Source organism: Anarhichas minor, unplaced genomic scaffold (assembly GCF_050575085.1).
Source record: "Anarhichas minor isolate MPS153535 unplaced genomic scaffold, ASM5057508v1 ptg000012l, whole genome shotgun sequence".
NCBI classification, from domain to species: Eukaryota; Metazoa; Chordata; class Actinopteri; order Perciformes; family Anarhichadidae; genus Anarhichas; species Anarhichas minor.
Genome location: NW_027466458.1, coordinates 6,667,435 through 6,689,902, shown reverse-complemented (window position 1 = coordinate 6,689,902; position 22,468 = coordinate 6,667,435). Strand labels below are relative to the sequence as shown.

The following is a 22,468-nucleotide window of genomic DNA, read 5'->3' as shown; positions in this document are numbered from 1 at the left end:
TGGAGAGTCGACCGCACCAGATCACCACAAAACAAACCGGGAGGTGTTTTCAATCTTGTTCTTTCCCATCAAAACTATTTGAGACGACCATCATGACAGTCTCAACTGCACACGCATATAGTACTGTATGCTCTGTATACACACACACACACACTGTACCCACCTTTCATTGTGTTTGTGTACACCTCGCAATAATAGCATGTCTACACAACATATCTATATCTACGTGTTAAAACAAGTGATCCCTTATGTTGTGTTTAAACAGCTTAACCGTTCTGGTTTGATTGTATCTGACTCAACCTTTCAGGCACTCGTGAGTTTTCGAGTCGTTTGGTTTTTCAGAAGTTGGGTCTTGTTTGTCGTTGCTGGAAGATGACGTTTGGAAGTATTGCCAGTTTTCTCTTTTGAGTTCAGTTTTCATGCTCCTGATGTCTTCCACTGATGTTCGGCGTCTTCTTTTCTCTGCAGAACTCCTCACTGACGCTACGCTAACATTTCTGCGCTTTAAAGAAAAGCAGCTCAGCTCCCGTCATTGAGCATGCCCAGTAGCTTCTTGGGGTCCATCCCGTGCTGCTGGGCCATCTTCTGCACGTCGAAGCCCATGTGCTTCAGGAACTGGATGACGCTCATCTCCTGTCCCGTCAGCTGGTCGCGAATAGTCGGGCAGGTGGGATTGCAGTGAGGCCACGGGCAGCTGTCAATCAGATGTAGTGGGCAACCCCTCACGGGTGGCGTCTTGTCCTTTTGGTGGTTGCGGTTGCTGCCGTTGGTGTGGTTGTTGTCTTGGAGGCTTCGGTCCCAGCAGTGGAGGGCTCTGGGTAGAGAGGTGCCTTTCACCTGAATGTCCATCCAGTAGCTGCACAGTGAAGACACAGTGAAGAGAGTCATATATGTTATTACAATGTGAAATCTGCATACTTACATACAGTCTTTGTGTACGGTTTTAAATGATTATCGGATTATGTATAATGTAACACAATGATTGTGCGATATGATGATGTATCCCACCATGGTTTCTGAGGCTGACTGTGTTTACATAAACATAATGAAGAAGTTTGATATGGAGCCCTTCAATTCGCTTTTAGGAATTGTTATCAATGTATGTTTTCAGTGGGACATTTTACATTCTGCCCTCTGGTGGACAAACTATGACACTGTTTCTAAGGTAACTCGAGACATTTCTTTGACGATGTCTAGTTAGAAGCAGAGTATTTGAAACAATTATTAATGGAGAGAAACTTTAAGATGTATTAGAAAGTTTTATTTACTTACGTTCTAGTGATGAGTACATGCGACAGACAGGCCGGAGAAAACATCGCCCTGCCATTCAAAACACAGAATCACACAGTCAACAAAACGGTGTCTGTTACTTTACTGTGTGTGTGTGTGTGTGTGTCATTCTTACGGTACGTCGCGTAGCGTGCTCCTCAGTTCCTGTGACAGGTTCTGTATGTATCTCCACTGGCCCTCGTTGACGGGCTGCCCGGTCAGGTGGATGTTGTCGACCGTCAGCTGGGCCTCGTCAAACAGCCACTGCACCACGAACACCGGGCCTGGACGGGGGAGAGGACGCACTGCAGGTCAGACTTCAAGTGACACAGCCGCCTGTCTCGTTAGCATCTGCGTCAGCCATGTGGAGGAGCACTCACTTTTTAGCGTGGGGAAGACTTTATATCCAAAGAAACACTTCCACTCCTCTCCCACATGAGCCTGTCTGCAGCTCTCTGGCACCAAACCGCCCCAGTACCTGCAAAGTATCACCGCTTTACAAAATCTGTACGGCCTCTGAACCTTAACTTCTTAACCTCCATCAATCTAGCCACCTGTCCATTAACACCATCTTCCTGCTGCCACCTGTCCTACCTGATGCCTCTCTTTATGGCCTCAGTGGGGGCACAGCTGATGGTGTCCAGGCAGTCTGTGGGTTTGTACTGTCTGTTGTCCAGGAACCATCCGGAGTCAGCCAGGCCCCTGACCCGCACCCCTCGGTGGCCCTGCGACTCTAGCTGCTCTGCAACGTGGTCCACGTTCAGTAGGACACCTGTACCGCCCGCACTGGTGACGGGAAGAGTCAGATCAGAGGGTGCAAGTGAGCTGCTATCTTTGGTGAAACACACACACACACACATACAGACGGCAACACACCCACACATTACGTGCTGAACTGACCTGCTTCCTGCCAGAAGCAGAACCTTAGCATTGTCCAGACCTTTTGTCAGCAGCTCATTCACCACCTCCTTAATGATCAGAGAGCCCATAAACGCATAATCACCTGAGAACAGACATGTGTTTTCATTATTAACATAGAGCCACATGACACGCTCCTCGCTCTGACTATGAACTCTACATCTGTGTTACACAGCTGCTGTACACAGTGCAAGATAGCTTACACTTTAAAGATTTAAAAATAATGTAGAGGGTATATTTAAACAGACATCAGGTAGAGCAGTCATCCAGAGATTTGAATAGGGTCGGCAAATACATTAGCACAATTTCTTACGTAGTCTTTTATTTAACATTTATATCTGCGGTACACCTTTTAGACACATGAGAGAGCCTGAATGTTTACATGTTTCTGATGATGAGCAAGATAATAAGGTTTATTATGTGCTTAATTTACAGGGTTTAATGCAAAAGGCCCATTCATTTATCCATACTCCAAAAGGCACCTGACCGATTACATTGAATTATACTCAATTTGACAATTAACGACTAGTTCTTTGTTTGTAGCTATGGCATTTTGGAAGTAATAATTGATCTGAAGTTGAAAACTGTAAAGTTGATATGAGAGCTAAAAGCTGCCACACGACAAAGGCACAGAAAACTGAACTCTGGTCTGTTTGCTCTGCCGTTAGAGAGCCAGTACAGCAGATCTACAAGCTCACAGATGATTTATGGTGTCTTACTGTGATCTGTCTTCGGAGTGGCTCCGCTCCACACATCACTGGAGCAGTACGGGATGAAGCTACAATAGAAAGAGAGAGAAACTCTTTTACTTGAACCAGTTCACTGACAGCTGACAGATACAACAGTTGTACAAATAACAGCCAACCTGGCTGTGTGACGGTAGACTGAACACAAACAAAGTGTGTGTGTGTGTTCAAAGACAGAGAGCTGTTGTAGGATGTGATGAGTGTGTATTGTGTAACAATGACAAGTAGCTGCTGGAACAGAACAGGATCTGACTGACTGTTGTCGGGCACTAGTGGTCTTTTTTTATGTATAAAAAGATGATAAATGGCAAAAACAATAACGGCAAGGGAAGCAAAAGTGCCGAGTTATGTCTTAGATGTACTTATTGTAACTGGAAGTAGCAATTAAAGTAAAAGTCTTGACATAAATAACTTGAATAAATGCAGAGAAGTAAAGGCTTAGTGTGAAAAGTCAATTCTATAAAGAAAAGTCCCCGTCAGTGTGCTAAATGACTCACCTAGCATCATATTATATAAACATTATCACTTGCATGTTGAAGCGTGTATAGTGGAAAGTAAACACAATCATGAACGCACTAAAGACCATAGCTTCATACGGTGGAAATAGTCCTATAAAGCACCACATGTCAAAAAGATGTCTAATAACTAAAATCATATTTTGAGAGACACGAGTTCTTACACCATGTTGGCGTTCCACCAGTGAGGGTTTTCCTCTGGCTGAGGAGACAGGATTCCTGTTCCTGTGAGATAAAGAAGGTGAGATCCAACATTTAATGCCCTCATCATAAAAGAGGTTAAAATCATAGGGTACTTGTTGAAAGTCACAAACCTTGATGTATAGTGTATTTTGATGTATGAAGTGTGTTTTTACTGTATCTGTGTGTGTGTGTGTGTGTGTGTGTGTGTGTGTGTGTGTGTGTCCGTGTATGTGTTTTCCCTGTGGTCAATACGTCATTAACTTTTCCTGCTTTGGTCAGCATTTACATGCAGGCATTGAGGAGCTCTGTGTAAAGATGGTGGAGAGAGAGAGTCATAAACAAACAAGTAGTCCCCTGATGGCCGGAGGGGGGAAAAAACCAGAGAGTTTGACTTTGAAAGATTAATGCAAACTCAGCTAAAGAGGAAACACAAACATGTCTATGAATCTCCTTCATTCAGGGGATTTTTTTTTTTTTTCAACTGGGGAAAGCAACATCTCAGTGGGGCTGAACAGAGAGTTCGTAACAGCTGCAGGAACCAACTCGGCCATGCGTGTACATGTTTGTGCACAAGATGTGTGCTTTGATTGTGCTGCACACAACGCAGGACGTGCGTGTCTTGTTACCTGTTCTGGTTTGCGGCCACGTGGTGGAGCTCATCAGTCTCCTCATCGTCTCATACCTGCTGTCACAGGTCTGCCTGTTGAAACAGTACCATCCACCTGAACAACACACACACACACACACACACACACACACACACAGTTGTTAACATGTTACATTGAGTTGTGTTTCCCTGTAATGAGCTCTACATCTGTGTTCGGTTCATCCTCACCTTGTAAGAACAGCAGCCACCTCTTGCTGCCTTTGGACTCCTTGATGTAGTACCTGTGTCAAGCATGCACACACAGATTAATACACACACACACACACACACACACACACACACACACACACCACAAGCTACACAGTAGGGATGCTTCCTTTGATCCTCCTGACATGAAGTATTTGGCTCTGATCGCACTGCTAAAAATGCATCACAGCAGGAGTCTGCTTTGTGGCTTCAACAGCTCAAATTGATTATTTAAAAACAGAAAAAAAGCATCTTATCTACCCAACAGCGTTTCATTTATTTGGTGACTTAATACTGTTTAATGTACTGGTAATTAAATCCTGTTTGATCAAATTAAAGCATAACAATAATACCTCGCTTTTATAGCCCACAAAAATGATTCGGTTCTGAGGATTTGTTTCTGATGTAATGTTCGTCTCTGTGAACAGCTACAGTCTGTTGTATTTAGCTGCACTGCCTCACCCGTTAATGATACAGGAGTCATATTCATTCCCAACAGACTTGTGATCCTTTCAGTCTATAACATCAAAAGTACTGAGATGTATTATTTCTGCCTCTTTTCAGATCACATTGAATTGATCGGCCTCTGGAACACGGTGCCCTTTATCCATTCCTTCACTTTTTTGTGTGTGTAAATTTGACTAAAAGTGAGATCTTGCGCTGATCTGCTGAAGATTTTCACTCATACTTTTTACTCTTACAGTAGCTGCTGAGAATGACAGCCTGCGGATCAAAACTGTACTCTGACTTGGACACGTTGTTGGTACAGTGAGATGATTGTGAGATGTGTTTTAGTCCATAACCAAGACTGTCCAAGTCCAACTGATAGATTCATATGCAAGTTGTTATGATTCATAAAAGTCCATGATTCTTCTATTTGTTCCACTGTAGCGAAAACTATCATTATAATCAATCTTCATCAGTCTGGTTTTAATGTAAATACCTGACTCAACAACTTTAGTCCATCAGACTAAAATCAAATCATCCCTGCAGGGGAGGAAGCGTTTGCCTCTCTATCGGGTGAGCGCACGCATAGTGTCGTGCTTAGCCATAGTGCTCAGCGGCAGCGCGCACTGCCTTCACTCTGATCTGGTCCTTTGATCCATTTTGGCCACATCCGGAGTGTAAATGGACTGAAGGGCAGGCAACTAAACCACCACAGTAAAACAAACTGGATGTTAGACGAAGCAGATCGGATCTAAGCCTCTGCGTGTTCATGGCTTTATTAACCCCCAAAAACGCACTGCACACCAGTATGATGACAGATATTTTAAGTGCCATGTTCTGACTTATTGACAACGTCTAGATGCAGCGCATCCCACTCACTTACCCTGCTGCTGACCCATCATTGCAAGTCACAGTTACATTCTTCAAAAAGTGCAACTTCATGTCTTGATCCAGCTTCTGCGCAGAGCACGGGTACAGCGACTGCGCCAAGTTCTTTATCTGTACCACGAAGTTGTCCATGTTGCCCTCCACGGCTGTAAAGTCTAAGGGAAAGCTCTCTGCTCCTTCCACCCGCTCCCTGTGCGCAAGTGGCTGCTGCTGCTGCTGCGCCCGCCGACTTTGCGTCCGACCGCCGTGTTGGCTCCTCGTCTCCACCGGTGCGCTCACGTGGATGAAGATTAGCAGCAAGCAGGAGCGCACCGCAGACCGACCGGCCCAGCTCCTCAGCACACCACGGATCTGCATGTCTAATTGTTACTGGAAAACGTATCTCAAATGTGTGTAAGGAACTTCAATAAAACACAGGATATTTAAGAGTCGTTTGAAAAGTTCAAAGTTCTTTGGAAACGCTCGGAGACCTTTAGGAAGTTATCGCTCATGAAAGGTGAGCAGAATGAACTCAGGTTAGGGTCCTGCATGGTGCCTTGAGAGATGGAGAGCTGGTTTAAAATTCACATCGGATGCATGTGACGCAGTCCCAGCATCACTTAAATCCTAAAATTGTGAGGAGTTAAAGCGTCATTACGCGCGTCGTGGAAGTCCCTGAAGCCAGTCTCGTTCAGCCCAGTGTCACTCGTGGCTCTTGGTCCAGGTCCTCACGAGCTGTGGACCAAGTGGAATTTTATGTAACCCCCCACCGTCCCCCTGCCCCGTGCTTCTCACTCCCGCGGGCCAATCGTTATTATCGTTGGCTGATGCTCCTCGCGGGGCGTCGTTCTCACACCAAGAGTGTGCGTATGCCTGGTACGCCCCCTCAGTCGGTTCACTCGCTGGTCTCTTTGATGTAATGTCATCGTACCGCGCTGCCTTTGAAGTGTCTTCGATTGAATGTGGTGTGTGAAGGAGACTCGTTGGACAGGCTGCGGAGGGTCACACCATGAGTCAACACAATCAAGTTGATACACGTGTTTCATCTCACAGAGAAGAGTCCGTTCAAATGCATTTCACAGGTGCTGATTAGAAACTAATCGAGTTTTTTATGTTTTGAGCCCATCGAGGTTCAGAGCAGCTCATCAACTTTTACTCCAAGAAAGACTGAATCCTGAGGGTTGTCTCTCCCTCCAGAGGTCTCCTTTTCCTTTAGGCTGCCATTCTCTATTTCTTCATTGTTGAAGACAGGAAAGGCTTTTTTGGTTTCACCTTCATGTGGTTGAAGCACTTTGATAGAAAGGTGTCCACTGTTTCTTCAAAGATTTCCAGGTTCCAGTGTTTCTTTCCCTCATCCTCATCTAAAGCACTTTTTTAAACTTGTAGTCTCTTTGAAATGTGTCCTGAATCTAATGTGTCATATACTGATCCAATTTATATAAGCTCTTCTTTTATTCACTTCAATAGAAACTGTTGAAATCAGTATGATTTAAACCAGACCCAGCAACATCTTGAAGTCTAACGTTCAGCAACACTGCCATTACAGTTTTGTTTTTTTAACTTTGATAGGTTTTAGAGTTTTGCAAGAGAGGAAATCCTGTTTTTAACAAGTGCATTTGTTGCCATTCATTTGTCAATGATTAAAGGCTTTTTTGGTGAAAATGTTGTGTAATGTTTGTTTATTCAGACGGTGGCAATTTCCCCCCTGAACTGAGATCTGTATTCACCTCTCCCTCTCCCTCTCTTTTTGGTGGATTCTGACTCTGAATGTCTAAATGTTGCTGCAGCGGTAACTCAGTCGATTGTATGCCCTCTGAAGCTCTTCACACCTCTCCATCTGTTGGCAACACCTGTTGTGTTGTCTGTCCAGTCTGATTCCTGCTTTGATCCAACTTGAATCATGCTGAGAGAAAACGGTCTTGATTCTCTATGTCGGTGCAGGACATCTGTCAAACTATATATGAAGTCGGCCATATGTGGAACAGATTGGATGTGTTGTTGCCAGTTATCTTCTTCTACTATGAGGGTCACTCACCTAAAGCAGGCTTGTTTAGCCAGATTCATAATGAGTTGGTTATGTTGTGTTATATCATGTTTTTGAATAAGTCATAGGCTACTAAAGGTCAGGACAAGAATTGTAAACAAATTCTGAGCTTTATTTGGGATTTAACTAATCTATCTTAAAGAGATCTCAGCATCCATTTGTTAAGTGGACATAGAACCCTTTGGTTAAGAATTTAAGGCTCAAAGATGAGTCTTCTATAAAATAAAAATATATTCAAATGATGTTGGTCATATGGACAAATTTATAAGACAAACTCAGATTTTCCTAGACAGGGAATGAAACAAAGAAACTGATGGATTGAACCACCTCATGAGGTTTATTGACATTCTTAATAATATTCTAAAACTTGAATATAGTAGATTTACAAGGTTACACATGAGATGACTAATAAAAAGTAAACATAAGTGGTTTCAGTGCAGAGGGGGCTCGCTCTGCCTTCCCTGATATATGTTGCATGTACACACATGCATTGTACACACATGTATGTGCAGTATTATACCAAGAAAATATTATATTAAAGCATGTTGTACCGCACACTATATACCTGTACTGTATGAAAGCATCATTATATGTTTCTCTTCTCATTCAAGTTTGCTTTGTAGTTTGTCAAGTGTCTGCATATATTTGTGTGTGTGATATATATTAAAAGCTACATTGATAAAAGATGTATGATTTCTTGCATCACTGCATGGTTCTGAAGTAAAGCATGATCTACATTTGTGGAATTTATTTCATATTTTGAAATATATTGCACAATATGTCAGTTGTCAAACATCAATTCTCATTTAATTCCCCTGGAAATGAAAGCCGGTAATGTGTCAATAAAGTTTATTCAAATAAACACCGCGGACGTCACGACACACAATGGCAGCCAGTGGTACAGCTGTGACGGTTCTCACTCCTAATGGGAGAAGACAGGCAGTTAAAGTGTCCTCAAACACACCGTTATTACAGGTAACATGTGTATTAAGGGCGTGTTTCATGACATGGACGGTTTGTTTTATTCTGTTCTTTTGTCTTCGAACCAGAGCAACTATTTCTACTCTTGTTAGCTCGTTTGGCTAACAGCAGTTGGCTAACGCTCGTTAGCCAGTGACAGATCAGTTTCTGTTTTTGTGCGGATGAAAGTAAATGATTCGGTTACTAGGCGACAACTTTCCTCACTGGGTTTGTATTTGACATCTTCAGGTGCTGGAGGACGTCTGCAAAAAACATGGATTCAACCCCGACGAGCACGGCTTGAAGTGAGTATCAGTTGGTTGATGCTAGCTGTCTCAGTACTGACGTTTAAGCTACATTAATGTTCGCTTTAGATTCCTGCCCTGAGCCCAGACTGCGTCTAAGTAAAGCCCGATACGTGTGAGCGACGTGTGTGCACTGAGTTGGGTGTAAGCATGTGAAGTAGTGAAGAATATTGTGTGACTTGACATGGCTGCTGATATTAGACCCGTTGAAACATTGTGTAGTAGCAGGGCTCTGTCCCAACTTATTTAGGTGAATTCAACCACTGGATTTTACTTATTAGTTAGAAAAACGTGTAATATTGTTTTTACATTCATTTGTATTATGTCATAGTTTCCCTCTAGTCTTATTTCTAATAATAGGAGAAGCCTAGTATAGATCTTTCATCAAACGTAATGGTGCTCGGTAGTTTTTGTCCCATCATCCTCACCCCGCCTCTCTTCTCTCATCAACGTTTGACAGGTTTCAGAGGACCGCTGTTGACCTCACGCTGCCTTGGAGGTTTGCTAACCTGCCCAACAATGCCAAACTGGAAATGGTGACAAGTACAAGGAAACAGGCTGTAGCTGACAGCCAGGTTAGTTTAGAGAAAGTGCAAGTGTGTGTGAGAGAGAGAGAGATAGAGATAGCAAACATGAGTGTATGTGTATGAGTGTGTCAGTACAATATGTAAGGGTATATATTGATATTGTCTGCTAGTCGGTATCACTAGAGTCACTCTAGCACTAGAGTTACAGTCGTAACTCTATTCTCAGGCCTGACTTAGTGAAACTGAAAGCTTAGCACATAACTATCGTTTTTAAACATGTGGATTTTACATTTTATTTATTTCTATTTCAGTTGGTTAGTCATCTAATCGCTCGTTTTTTGTTCGGTACACAGGCAGGTAGCTTATTGCAGTGACAGCCACAGACACCGGATACCAACTCCACCTTTTTTAAAGGGTCGTTTTTGTGCTTTTATTTCTCCAAGAAACTTATGAGCACACATCTGGTCAACACGAGATTCAAAGTGGTGCTTTTGTGTGATTCTTTGTGGTGATTTTTCCACATCTGTCGATTTCAATCAACTAATCGATTAGTCGACAAAATCGTATCGAATTTCTTTGATTGAGGACAAACTTAATATCGTCACACAACCATGTCAACATATCGATTATTCGTCTCACCCAAAATCATGTTTGGGGAGAAATGTCGGTCGCAATATCGGTATTATTTTGGTGTTTCTGTCAGCTGTATGTGTGGGCTCTTCATCGACGGTACCTGGATGCTCGTCTGTGTTCCTGCGTTCACTCTGATCTCCAGATACAAACACTTTGTTGTAGCTGAGCTGTAGTTTCCTATGACGTCACGAGTAAAATCCCGGCTGGGTTTGATCTGTTGTTGTTCATTTGATGGATGGTTGACCGTTGATGCCTCACAGATTTGATGTGCTCGTACACACTGACTCGTTTACCTCTCGACGTTCACCTCTGCCAGACTGGTGTGTGAGAGGCTTTCGTGTTTAGCAGTCGACAGCCAGAGAGCTCTTTTCATCTCTCCCGGTGTGCCGATGTGCTTTCTGTGCCGGACAACGCGGTTGTCGAGTAAACATAAACAACTCGTAGAATGACTCCAGAGAGAGAAAGAACAACAGAGACTCGCACTGATGCCTGGTGTTACTCACTTCCTGACTGAGGTAGGCCCACATGTGCAGCTTAATCACATTTGATTATCAAAGAATCCTCTTCCTGCAAAATGGCTCAAGATTGTCGAGCCAAGAACTTACAAATGACCACCGAGAGAGATTTCTAAACTTAATATTGTGAGTTTCCTTCAACATGAAAGGTTGCGATGCACTAAATAGAGAAATAAACAGTTTTTACCCGGGTTGTTTCTATGCCATGTATTTCTTTTTTTAAATCCTTTAACGGCCCTTTTTTTTTTTTTTTTTACGAGCTCTTATTATAATAAATGCAAAAACTGCCACAAAAAACCAACCCTTTCAGTTACCTCACAGCCGGCTGTAGTGTGAGGCACCTGTATGCTGTGAGATGTGGATGCATTGTTGATCATTTTGACCTGATGTTGATTCCTGGATCATGGACCCTGGTTTATATGTGAAGTGTGTTTATGGCGTTTGAACTGAAGTTGTGTGCGACTGTGCTTTCATATCCCTCAGGTGCGGATTGCGCTACAGATGGAGGACGGCTCTCGGCTCCAGGGTTCCTTCTCGTGTGGACAGAGTCTGTGGGAACTGCTCACACATTTTCCTCAGATCAGGTGTGTGTATGAGCATTCAATGTGTACAGTTGTGTGTGTGCTGTTGAACATCTTTCTTTGTGAGGACCAAACTGAGAACCAGCAGGGCTTCACAGGTTCTTCACAGAGCTGTTCGAGGGTTAAGAATTGGTTTTAGGGTTGAGGTTAGAATTAGGTTGGGGTAATACAATTAGTTAGTGTATTTCCCCGTTCTGTATTCCCATTTCAGATGTTTCTTTAAACAATATCCTCAGTGTTAGTGAACGTAGACACACAGGACTCTTCAATATTAATCATATTATATTAATATTATTATCATTTAGCAACTTTCACATTAATTAATAGATTAATGATGCTTAGAAAGCTGTAATTAAAAACTAACAACATTAACACACACACACACGCACACACACACGCATGCAGCTGTTACTCAGCAGTTCCAGCTGTGCGGTCCCAGGTGCTCGTGTGTCCGTCCAGCCCTCATCTCTATTAAATGACGTCGCTCCAGATACTGATCCTTTTCCAGGGAAGTTACGCTTCCATGAAACGAGTATTAGCTCCACATCAGCGTGAACGCTCTGAAGCTGAGGGGAACGCCTTTCAGATCTGTGGAGAACAATAATAAAACATTTATGGTTCAATTAGTTTGTACATGGGATTGTGCTCGCATGGTTTACACATGCAGACATGCCACTGCATCACAGGGCTGAGGCGAAGCCACTTCTGTGTTCAGTTACGTTGCTTTTAAAGCAAACAAAAATCAGTCGCCCTTTAACTTTAATCTGTTTTTCTTATTGTTTCCACCTGATTCCAGTGTGTCCGATTTGTCAGAGTCAGGATCCACTCCTGTGTGTGTTTACATGAGAGACGAGGTATGCAATGTTCCTTTAACTCCAATATTCAAGAAAATAAGGTGACTTTTATGGGTACTAAGGTGTGTGTGTGTGTGTGTGTGTGTGTGTGTGTGTGTGTGTGTGTGTGTGTGTGTGTGTGTGTGTGTGTGTGTGTGTGTGTGTGTGTGTGTGTGTGTGTGTGTGTGTGTGTGTGTGTGTGTGTGTGTGTGTGTGCGCGCGCGCAGGTGAGTGGTGAAGAAGCACTCAAGAAGGCCACTCTGAGGTCTCTGGGTCTGACAGGAGGAAATGCTATTGTCCGGTAGGTTGCTTGTGTATAAACAACACACTGCACACAAACGTGTTTTAACTTGAGACTTCATGAGAAAGCTGTTGTTTATTTGTTTCAGATTTTTACTCAAAAAGAACAAAGCACCGGGACAGGAAGATGGAGAAGAAGCCACTGAAACAGCCGCTGTGCCAACCGCACCTTTTGCCAAGGAAACCACACCGAGCCCGCCCCCTCAGCCCGATCCTGCTCCCTCAACAACAGATGTGACAAATAATAATTCAGGCCCCCACCGGCAAATCGAAGCCCACGTTGATCCATCTCCCGCCCACGTTGATCCATCTCCCGCCCACGTTGATCCATCTCCCGCCCACGTTGATCCATCTCCCGCCCACGTTGATCCATCTCCCGCCCCCGCCACATGCAGCAAACTTCCCGTTCAACAGGAAGAGGTTGCAAACTCCCAGGATGCAGTGCGGCCAAAGAGTCCTCCCGTCGGGAGAGGAACGCCAGAGGAGGATGGCGAGGAAGCAGGGCCCTCAGGACTGAGCTCTCACCCGTCTTCTTCCTCCTCCTCGGTTCCCTCGGTTCCCGCGGCTCCTTTCGTTCCCTTCTCTGGAGGCGGTCAGCGCCTTGGGGGTCCACGGGGAAGTGCAGTGGTACGCTCGCTATCTTCGTCCTTGTCATCCTCGTCTCTGTCGGCTCCGACTGCAGCGGCAGAATCACCAAAAGCCAAGAAAGCAAAGTCCAGCCATGGATCTAGCACCAAGGTGAGTCACATCAGTCCTGATATGTTATTTTAGGATTAATAACGTTTTTTCAGCAGTTATAGTTTGCCCAGTTATCATGAAATTGTTTTCTCATTGCAAGTAATTTCTTTTACTGTTTAATTAGTTCTGTGTTCATTAGAACCCGAAGAATTCACATCTTGTTAACTCCAATATTTAGCGAAATTAAAAGGCAAATCGCACATCATTGTCGTTGAGTTTAAAGGTTATTTATCGACCCAGAAGCATGTGGACAAACGATCTCTCCACAAATAATCGAGTAAAACTGGTGACCTCTTCTGTTCCTCTCACAGCGTCAAACCACCGCCGACCAGCCGGACGAGGACATGGATCAAGGGGAGGAGTTCTTGGAGGTAAAACCATTTATTTCCTGTCAGAACTTCCTGACGTCTAACCGGATACCTGTCTCTTTCAGCTTCCCTTGTTGTGTGTGTTCCATCTTGAATGAGCATCATTTTCATAACAGATAAATTACTTCCCGTGGTTTTTCGTCTGCACTCGCCCCCTTTAACCTCACACAGTATCTTTGCTCCAAGTTTGAAATCCTCTGCTTTAGTAGAAACCATCAGTGTGGACATCTTTTAAGTCTCCTATCCTTTCCCCTCGCTCAGCCCGTAGAGAGGGAGCCTCTCATCTACCACCTGGACGCCATGTCCCGTCACTCCGAGGGCCACAGAGATCCGCCGGACGAGTTCTTTGAAGTGACGATGGACGATGTGCGTAAGCGCTTCGCCCAGCTGAAGAGCGAGAGGTGGGAGAAGGAAGTGGATGGAAGCGCTTGTGTGATATTTAGTATAAATACCTTGTTGCTGCAGAAACGCGTCTGGATCAGATGTGTTTGTGACAGATAATTAGTCCGTTTGGCTTTCGGCCCTGCGGTGTTTTTGTCGATGTACAACCCTTAATTGCAGAATACCATAGCAGTGATGAGAGGCCATAGGCAGGGAGGATGCCAGGCATCACTGCGTGCGTTTTGAAGTTTGTTTGTTTTTTATTCATTGTGAGTTTGAAGTTGTTGTTTTTTAAAATGTATTTATGAGCGCGTCTTCAAAACAGATGCGGAGAAGTTCACGCTGTGCTCTCTGAATGTGGCCCCACCAGACTACAGCTGCGGAGACATAGTGTGTGTTTGCAAACATTCACTTGTTTACAACGGACCGCGCACACTACAAACGCTTCTAAATACGGCACAAGGGGAGCAATTAGTAAGCCTGTTATGTGTAGACGTTTATCCTCCAGCCGTCGGGCCAAACACCGTCGGGTTGAGACCTCGCCGCGCACATCCTTTAATCTCCGTCAACATCGACTTAGCCGGCTGCCTCATGGCTACGCTACTACTGTGTCGATGACTGCAATTACCAAAGGGGGGAATTAAGCCGACCACAGCAATTCGTCTCTGCCTCTGTCACGCACACGCGGCCACACGCGAGTAAGGGTAGAAGACGAAACAATGTCTGCTCATCGCTCCCGTTGTCGATTCCACTGTTTGCTTCTTATTTCACAGCGCTTCGCCGTACACGTGTGCGTCTGTCTGTTTCTCCCCAGGAGGCTGATGGAGGAGGCTCCGCTGATGACTAAATCTCTGAGAGAAGCACAGATGAAGGAGAAGATGGAAAGATATCCTAAAGTACAGACAAATAATCACTATCCTGTTGTTAAATGGGCGTGTTTGTGTGAAATATACAGGCTTTGTGTAACCCGCTGCCACTGTGTGTGTGTGTCTCCAGGTGGTCCTGAGGGTCCAGTTTCCAGACAGACATGTTCTACAAGGCTTCTTCAGGCCTCTGGAGACAGGTGTGTGTGTGTGTGTGTGTGTGTGGGGAGAGAGAGAGTGTTCATTTCAGCTGGCTAGCCACAGGTATGGCTGCAATGTTGGAGCTACTTGCGGCTCCCTCACCACATTTATGACTGTAGCCACACCAGAGTGACAGAGAGACAGAAATAATGAGACAGGTCTGTAATTCCAGGGATTAAATCCACCTCAGCCCCAACAGCAACACGACAACCAACACAACAACAAGTCTGAGGGGAATTCCATCTGAAACATGAATGATCCTCCGCACGGTGACGGAGGAAGCTGCACGTAGATCAGTTTGCTCATCATGAAGTGTGTTTGTTTTGTGTCCAGTTGGTGCTGTGAGGCATTTTGTGAGGAGTCACTTGGAGGATCCTCAGCTCAGTTTCTACTTGTGTAAGTCTCGTTTTACTCTCCCACTAATCAATCACAACATATAAATCCACCATCGGCACTCGTGTCTATCAGCTGGGACAATAACCTGACTGGTGATGGATTTGTAACGCCTGACATAAACAAACGTTTGAAGCTTCTTGTTACTTATCGGCCATCGTACACGCGGTGAAAAGCTCATATCGTCGGTACATCGTCCGGCCGATGGTCTCCACTCATCGAGTAACTGCTGAGACCTGAAAACAACTCAGAGAAAGTAGTTCCGATTAAGTCCAACGGGGCAAGAAACGGGAGAATCGTAAAGGTTGTGAACGAGCCCAAAGATTAGTCCGATTATCGAAACCACATCCTCCCTTTAAACCGGCTGACCCGGAGGATCCTTTAAAGCCCGTCCGATCGTCTGACTGCTCCAGTGTCTTGCCCCTTCTCTCTAATGACCACGCTGCATTCCCAAAATATAATTGGTGACTTATCATAACCGACAAAGCTGTTAAAAAAGGACCCACTGGAATTATCTTTCTAAAACAAATTCTTAATGATTCATTTATCAGCTTTTCTCAGTTTAACTGTTGAATTTAAACTTTACAGCCGGTGCCTCCTCGTACATTAGAGGTATCTAATCTAACTGTAACTGTGCTCAGAGTGGACGCGCATCTCTCTCTAGACTTGATCTACTTGTGTGCATGAAAATGTTAAAGTGTTTCCACCAACGTGCTCTTATTCATACTTCCCCGAAAAGCTGTGAAATGAATTTAGCCGTCCTCGTGTCCAGTCTGCAGGTTAACAAAGAGTCTGTCTGTGAACATCGATCTCATCATTTATTAAATTCACTTGCTCAGTTTAACTTTGAAGATTTGAGTGATGTTCCCTCTTTCTAATTTTTACCTTTTTTTTTGTTTTTGGTGGAAACGTTCTTTCAGTCATCACCCCCCCAAAAACCATCCTGGACGACCCCTCAGACACACTGTTCCAGGTGAGTCTTCAGGCAACGCTTTCTTCTCACCACAAGAGTAAATGGAGGGATTCGACTCAAACAAAACAATAACTACAGAAACTCTGACACACACACACACACACACACACACACACACACACACACAGAGACTGTAAAATGTATCGAGTGGTCCCTCTCTCCTCTTCAAAGGCCCAACACATTCCCGTTCTCCCCCTCCTCTCTCGCTGCTACACTCTCTCACACTTGTCCCTCCCCATTCTCCACTGTCCTTGACCCCAGCTGGGCTTGATTTTTCCCAGACTGGCACATGGGGTTAATACAGGCCTCGCTTTGATCTTGACACACACACACACACACACACACACACAGAATTGGGCAGCCTTGCTGCTTTGTTGCCTCTGAGTTCAGAGCTATTCCAATAATGAAACAAATACAAAACAAGAAGTTGTTCTCTTGTACGGTTCATCAGTCTGAACACAGACGCCCTCGTAGACTCTCCTTGTTCTTTTATTTTTAGATGCGCCTCCTGGTTTTTATATTCTGACACTTTGAATCAACCAAAAGTAGATGAAAGAAGAAGAAGAGGAGGAACGAAGGGGAGGAAGAGAAAGTAGTTTGAAGTGATATCACACGCTGTGATCGTGTTCAGCTTCTCAGAGGGACTGGTTCAAAAGATAACGATCCTCAAAAGCACACTTTGAAATGTGTGTGTGTGTGTGTGTGTGTGTGGGTGTGTGTGATGGAAGCCCTTTTGGTGCCATGATCCCTCTGAATCAAATGTGATGTTGTGATGCAAGTCGCCCGTCTCTGCCTGTTTATCACTACACGTCCCTCTCCTGTATCCCAACTCCAGCTTTCTCTCCCTCTTTTCTTCTCATCCCCCCCCCCCCCCCCGTCCACCACTACTGTCCCTCTCTCCGACCCTTTCTTGTGCCTCACCCCCCTCCCTCACCCCCATGTCTCTATCCATTAGAGTCTTAAAAGCGTTAAAGCGCGCAAAAAAACCTTTAATCTCCTTGTTTCATGTCACACACACACACACACACACACACTGTCTGGCTCTGCTTCCCTGTCTATACATCAATCGTTGACACACAAGGAATCTTTTTTTTTTTTGCCATGTCACACAGACATGAGTGCACACGCATATGTCTTCCTCACACACAAAGACACACACTTTAATCACTTTGTGTCATGTCAGGGAAGGAATGTCTCCCAACCCAGAAGCCCTTTGATACCAGGCATCCCCTCCCTCATCCGCCTCTCCCTCTGTCTTCCATCAGGATCCGTTCTGCCTCCTTCCCTCCATTCCTCTCTTAAATGTGTTTTCTTTACTCTCTCACACACACACACACACACACACACACACACACACACACAGGTCTTGTCCCGTTGCCCTGGAAGTGCCGCTGCCAGAGGAGCAGGAATGCCCGATGTTTTACTGTAACACATTGTTTCCTGCTCACAGGGCTGTGATAATAGCAATTAGGCGCATGGGTCCCAATTTAGCAAACCATCTAGGGTGGGGGGGGGGGGGGGCAGAGAGTGAGAGGACAGTGAGGAGACAAGTTGTAGTGGAGAGATGACCCACCTAATCCCAGTGACCGCCACGCTACGCTTTTGATACTGCTGATTTCAAACGGTGAAAGGTTTAGGATTAGTCTATATATCGACTGCTCGCTGAGCCACGCCCCCTTTGGTTATAGTTGCTCCACCATTTCATCCTCTTCTGCTCACAATGCACACATGAGGTGACCATGAGAGACGGGAGGGCTGGGATGAGTAAACCTAAAAACAGACTATAGGATTACATTTACAAAGTTATGCAATATTGACCCTTTATGAAGCGTGCACAAACAATGGAAGAAGTGAGAATATTAATCTAAGTAGTATCATCATTCAGGAGACTCTTGTACTACATTGTCAAGTACTAAGACGTGCAACACGGACGCTCAAATATTCAACACTCGCAAAGCAAATAAAACGAGGGATAACTATGTTAAATAGAAACATGGACTAAAGACATTATTCTGCATTGTTAGACACTAAAAACATCCATGAATGAATACATATAGCAGCAAACAGCCCAATTCATAAAACACATTCCCACTATTCCTCTTAGTTGTGTTGGAGGATCCATTAACTGCTCACGGTGTTTGTCTTTGCTGTTGGTCTCATGACCAGCAGCTGAAAGTAATTTTAACAACTACGTCATTAATCCTTAAAAACAACTCTGCTTGGTTCTCCTGCTGACGTGCTCTCCTGTGTTGCGCATGTTTATCTTTTACTGGTCTCGTTTGTCTGGTTCCCTGTCGGAGTCACAGACGCGTGCCCTGCTTGCCTGTCTGTCTGCGTTTCTACCTCATGATTGTACGCTTGGTAATGCATCTGCCTGCAAAAGGTCCATTATCACCATTAAGACGTTCACCGGAGAGGAGAGTTGTGAGAGTGTTTTCTCAACCGTTTGATTGTTGCTCATTTCGTGGTTTGCTTCAAAGAACTTCGGTTACTGGTTCAGATCCCCGAGCAATCAATCATCTTCAGAAAGGAGCTCGACTCTGGCTCGGCTGTCTTGGCAGCGCTCGGTGTGCGTGTTGAAGGGAGGCCGTTCTGTTTTGATCTTTCCATGTTTCTGCAGAGATTGACTCGATGAGTTTTTGACGGCTTCTGTTCCCTTCTCCTCCGTCTGCAGGCCGACCTGTTTCCTGGTGCTCTGGTGTACTTTGGATCCGACGTTAGGACAGGTGTTTATCTTTTTGCTTCTTTTCTTTCATATGCAGATTCTGAATTGGATACTGGTGTATTACTGAGGAATGTAATATAGCAAAACAATAGTTTACAGTGTGTGTGTGTGTGTGTGTGTGTGTTTCCTACACAGATTTTTACATGAAGAGGGACCTGCTTGAATCCTCTGTCTCGGCCTTGCAAGCAAATGAGTCCATAGCAAGGTATGTGTTCACGTGTGTGTGTGTGTGTGTGTTCACGTGTGTGTATGACCGTGCATGCATCAGGGTGTGTATATGCACTTGTATCCCGCGGCACCCAGCCTATTTTCTTGTCACAAAGCTGTCATCATTGGAATCCCTTTGAGGTTTGGCCTGAACAGCAGGTGCCCCCGTGCGCCCTCATTTCCTCCACACACGCACATAAACGTACACATAAAACCATTTTCCAGTCCTGCTAAAGATAGAGCCCGTTTCCCAAAAGTGCCCCCCCCCCACCTGTTGTCCTTTTGCTTGTCTAACGAGGTCATCACTCCTCTGTTTTAGATCTCGATCTCACCCAGTTATTTAACTCAACTTTAGCTCCTCGTGCAAAAACAATGATGCTTTAAAGATACAGGAACTCCTCAAGAAAACAATAAATGCTTTGCATTATTCCCAGAGAAACTAAAATATTTTAACCTTTTTTTTTTTTTTTCTCTCTCCCCCCCCCTCAGCTGCATGCTCCGGTCCCCGACACCTTCCTCCAGCTCTGAGGAGCCGCTGCCTCCTCCGGAGCCGACGGAGGACACCAGCGGGTCCACACAGGACGAGGGAGGCCCTCCTGCACACGCCCAGGCTGCTAAACCGACCAGATCTGACCCGGGAAAGGTGCCCAAGTGGCTCAAGCTTCCAGGTGAGGACGGGGCGGAATGTAGAGCCAAACACTCACTCAGCTCGGTCACTTTCACACCTGCAGGTTGGTTCATTTGGTCCAGACCAAGAGATAAATATATGCACTGTTGCCTTTACGTTCTGGCCTTTAATAAACAAACCAAGAGCTGTAAATAAAGTCGTACGGACGGACGAGTAACACATTGATCTGACAGCTCAAGTGACTGTTGTCCTGCATCATCAGCACTACATGGACCCATGTGGGGACTCTAATAACACGGTCCTGATTTCATCTGGCTGTCTTCTTGAGCTCCTCAACATGAAATTGGTCACACTTGGCTGTTTGGCAGCTGATGCGGTTCAATGATCCCGTTCTGCTCTTCACATGGGAGATTGTTTTCGCTTGTCAGGAATTTATTTCCGTCGTGGCAGCAAAACATGTTGCACAAGCCATCAGGAACTCCTGGAAGTCAAACTGGGCTTCATAAACACTCACAGGACCGACTTACTGAAACCAATGAACAGACATTAAAGCTCGTTAGCCTAGCAACACTTTAGGCTACAAACAACCCATAATGCAACATACTCTGTGTTACACCGGATCTCTCTATTCAAAAAGAACATCTGGTGTCGCGAATACGTCGTTTTTTAGCCCTCGAATATAATAAGATGTCGACTTTTTCTCATATTCAGGCCAATACAGTATCTTATTTCAATCGCTTCCATAACAGGTCATGATCAAAAGTTAGCTTTAAAGGTGCAGTGTGTAGGATATCTTGCGTCATCTAGTGGTGAGGTTGCAGATTTGCAACCAACTGAAACGTCTCCCATGTGCGAAGCGTGAGTCGGGAATTATCGGCTCCATGTGTGGAGCCGTAGAGTACAGAGGGCACTTAACACACACACACACACACACACACACACACACACACACACACACACACACACACACACACACACACACTCTGAGCCTGTTTGTCTGTGCAGTAGTGTTAACCTGTCTCATTTACTAGATTTACATTTATTAAAGATCATAAAATGCCAGATTATCGGCAGGAATTGAGATTAAAGCCGACACACGTCCAGTCGTCTGGTGACTTTCTGCTCCGTCCTGCATCATGATGATCATCGTGTGTCCACGGGAGTTATTACAGGTCACATATTGCAGATTCTGTTTAATATTCGGTAGTGTTTTTATATTCCTTCCTGTTAAATGAACACGTATTTAAGGGAATATTTTTGACATTTGGGGAAATACACGTATTTGCTTTGTTGATATGAGCGTCTCGTGGAAAGGTTGATGTCGCCCTCCCGTCTTCATGCTCGGTGTAAAGGTGCAGCTGTGAAACGGGAGGAACAGCTGTTCTAGCTCTGTCCACAGTACGGCTGGCCTCCACCAAAGATCGACTCTTTTTGTCCACGAACAGTTGATTTAATCGACAGAATCGCCACAAACAATCCCACAAAAGCACCACTTTAAGTCTCGTGTTTGCCAGAGATGAGCTCAAGCATTAAGACTTTCTGATATGTCAAAATGAACACCAATGCTAAAACAAGGTTCCTTGTTCTTCACAGCTATTAACTACCGTCTGCTGTTGTTTTCCCACAGGTAAGAAATAAGACTGCTGCCGTGTGCTGCTGGGGAGACTTCACCACAGACGTCTGAGAAGCTGCTTGAAGACTGAGCAAAGCACTTAAACCGTCGCTGCGCTTTGATAAAGGACTAACTCCGTCATGGAAGAAGCTTTTGCACTTGACTAGGTTTTGAAACAATCAAAATAACGAGGCCGATGAGTGAATATAGGGAATATAAGATTGGAGGATTGTTGTGTTTCATTCCGGTTGATCTCTTGGAGGAGTGTTCAAGATGCTGCTTTTATTCAGCAGGTGAAGATGTAGTGTAAAGTGAATAAAGATGGTTGTACTAAAACTTGTATTGTCTTGTATTAAAGTTGAAATTAGACCACAGCTTTGATCTAACAGAGCAGACCTCATGATGCACAAATACACGCAGCCTCTGACTCTCGCATGCCCTGACTTATCTAACTGTCCACAGGTTATAGTAAACAAGCAGCATGCGGCCATATTTTCACATGTCAACATCACGCGCACACACTCTTCCTCAGCCGTCTCACCAGCTGCCCCCTCATTCACTCTTTTAGCCGCAGGAGGAACTTCAAAAAGAGGCCGAACACAGGGGTGCGTGTGTGTGCGTGTGTGTGTTGAGGGAGTATGAGGGAGGAGTTGCATTCCTTCCACTTGTCGCACACACACACACTTTCTGTTTCCCTCTTGCAAATTAATTACTTCCAACTGCCCCTGGAGTCTTTGATGCCAAATAAAGGGGCTCTCAGAGAGGCTGCTCTTGGAGGTTGTGTTGTTTGTGGGAAGTTTAACTTGCAGTTGGAACTTTATTCTCAGAGCAGCCTCACACAACTGGTGAGATATACTGTAAAGGTGCTGCCGTTAAAATAAGA

The 22,468-nt window shown here is 44.7% G+C and overlaps 2 protein-coding genes across 4 annotated transcripts; one reads left to right on the top strand and one right to left on the bottom strand.

The window, feature by feature from the left end:
* Positions 1–519: 519 nt before the first annotated feature.
* notum1b (notum, palmitoleoyl-protein carboxylesterase b) lies at positions 520–6,176 on the bottom strand. The gene is made up of 11 exons (XM_076090526.1): positions 5,815–6,176; positions 4,467–4,519; positions 4,258–4,353; positions 3,613–3,673; positions 2,907–2,965; positions 2,170–2,272; positions 1,864–2,055; positions 1,650–1,747; positions 1,406–1,553; positions 1,273–1,320; positions 520–856 (listed from the first exon to the last, which is right to left on the bottom strand). The coding sequence occupies exons 1-11, from the start codon at positions 6,174–6,176 to the stop codon at positions 520–522; spliced, it is 1,557 nt and encodes a 518-aa protein (XP_075946641.1).
* Positions 6,177–8,703: 2,527 nt separating this feature from the next.
* Positions 8,704–21,921, top strand: aspscr1 (ASPSCR1 tether for SLC2A4, UBX domain containing). 3 transcript variants are annotated; one of them, XM_076090524.1, is made up of 17 exons: positions 8,704–8,817; positions 9,052–9,107; positions 9,568–9,682; positions 11,266–11,366; positions 12,160–12,217; positions 12,424–12,497; positions 12,586–13,234; positions 13,546–13,605; positions 13,864–14,003; positions 14,798–14,879; positions 14,980–15,046; positions 15,381–15,443; positions 16,361–16,413; positions 19,088–19,139; positions 19,274–19,343; positions 19,835–20,013; positions 21,601–21,921. In XM_076090524.1, the coding sequence occupies exons 1-17, from the start codon at positions 8,728–8,730 to the stop codon at positions 21,609–21,611; spliced, it is 1,920 nt and encodes a 639-aa protein (XP_075946639.1). In that variant the 5' UTR covers positions 8,704–8,727; the 3' UTR covers positions 21,612–21,921. The 3 variants fall into 3 exon arrangements, with proteins under 3 accessions (XP_075946639.1, XP_075946638.1, XP_075946640.1); XM_076090523.1 differs by having other exon boundaries at positions 19,835–20,076; XM_076090525.1 differs by lacking the exons at positions 15,381–15,443; positions 16,361–16,413; positions 19,088–19,139; ... (1 more) ...; positions 19,835–20,013; positions 21,601–21,921 and adding an exon at positions 15,220–15,364.
* The last annotated feature ends 547 nt before the right edge of the window (positions 21,922–22,468 follow it).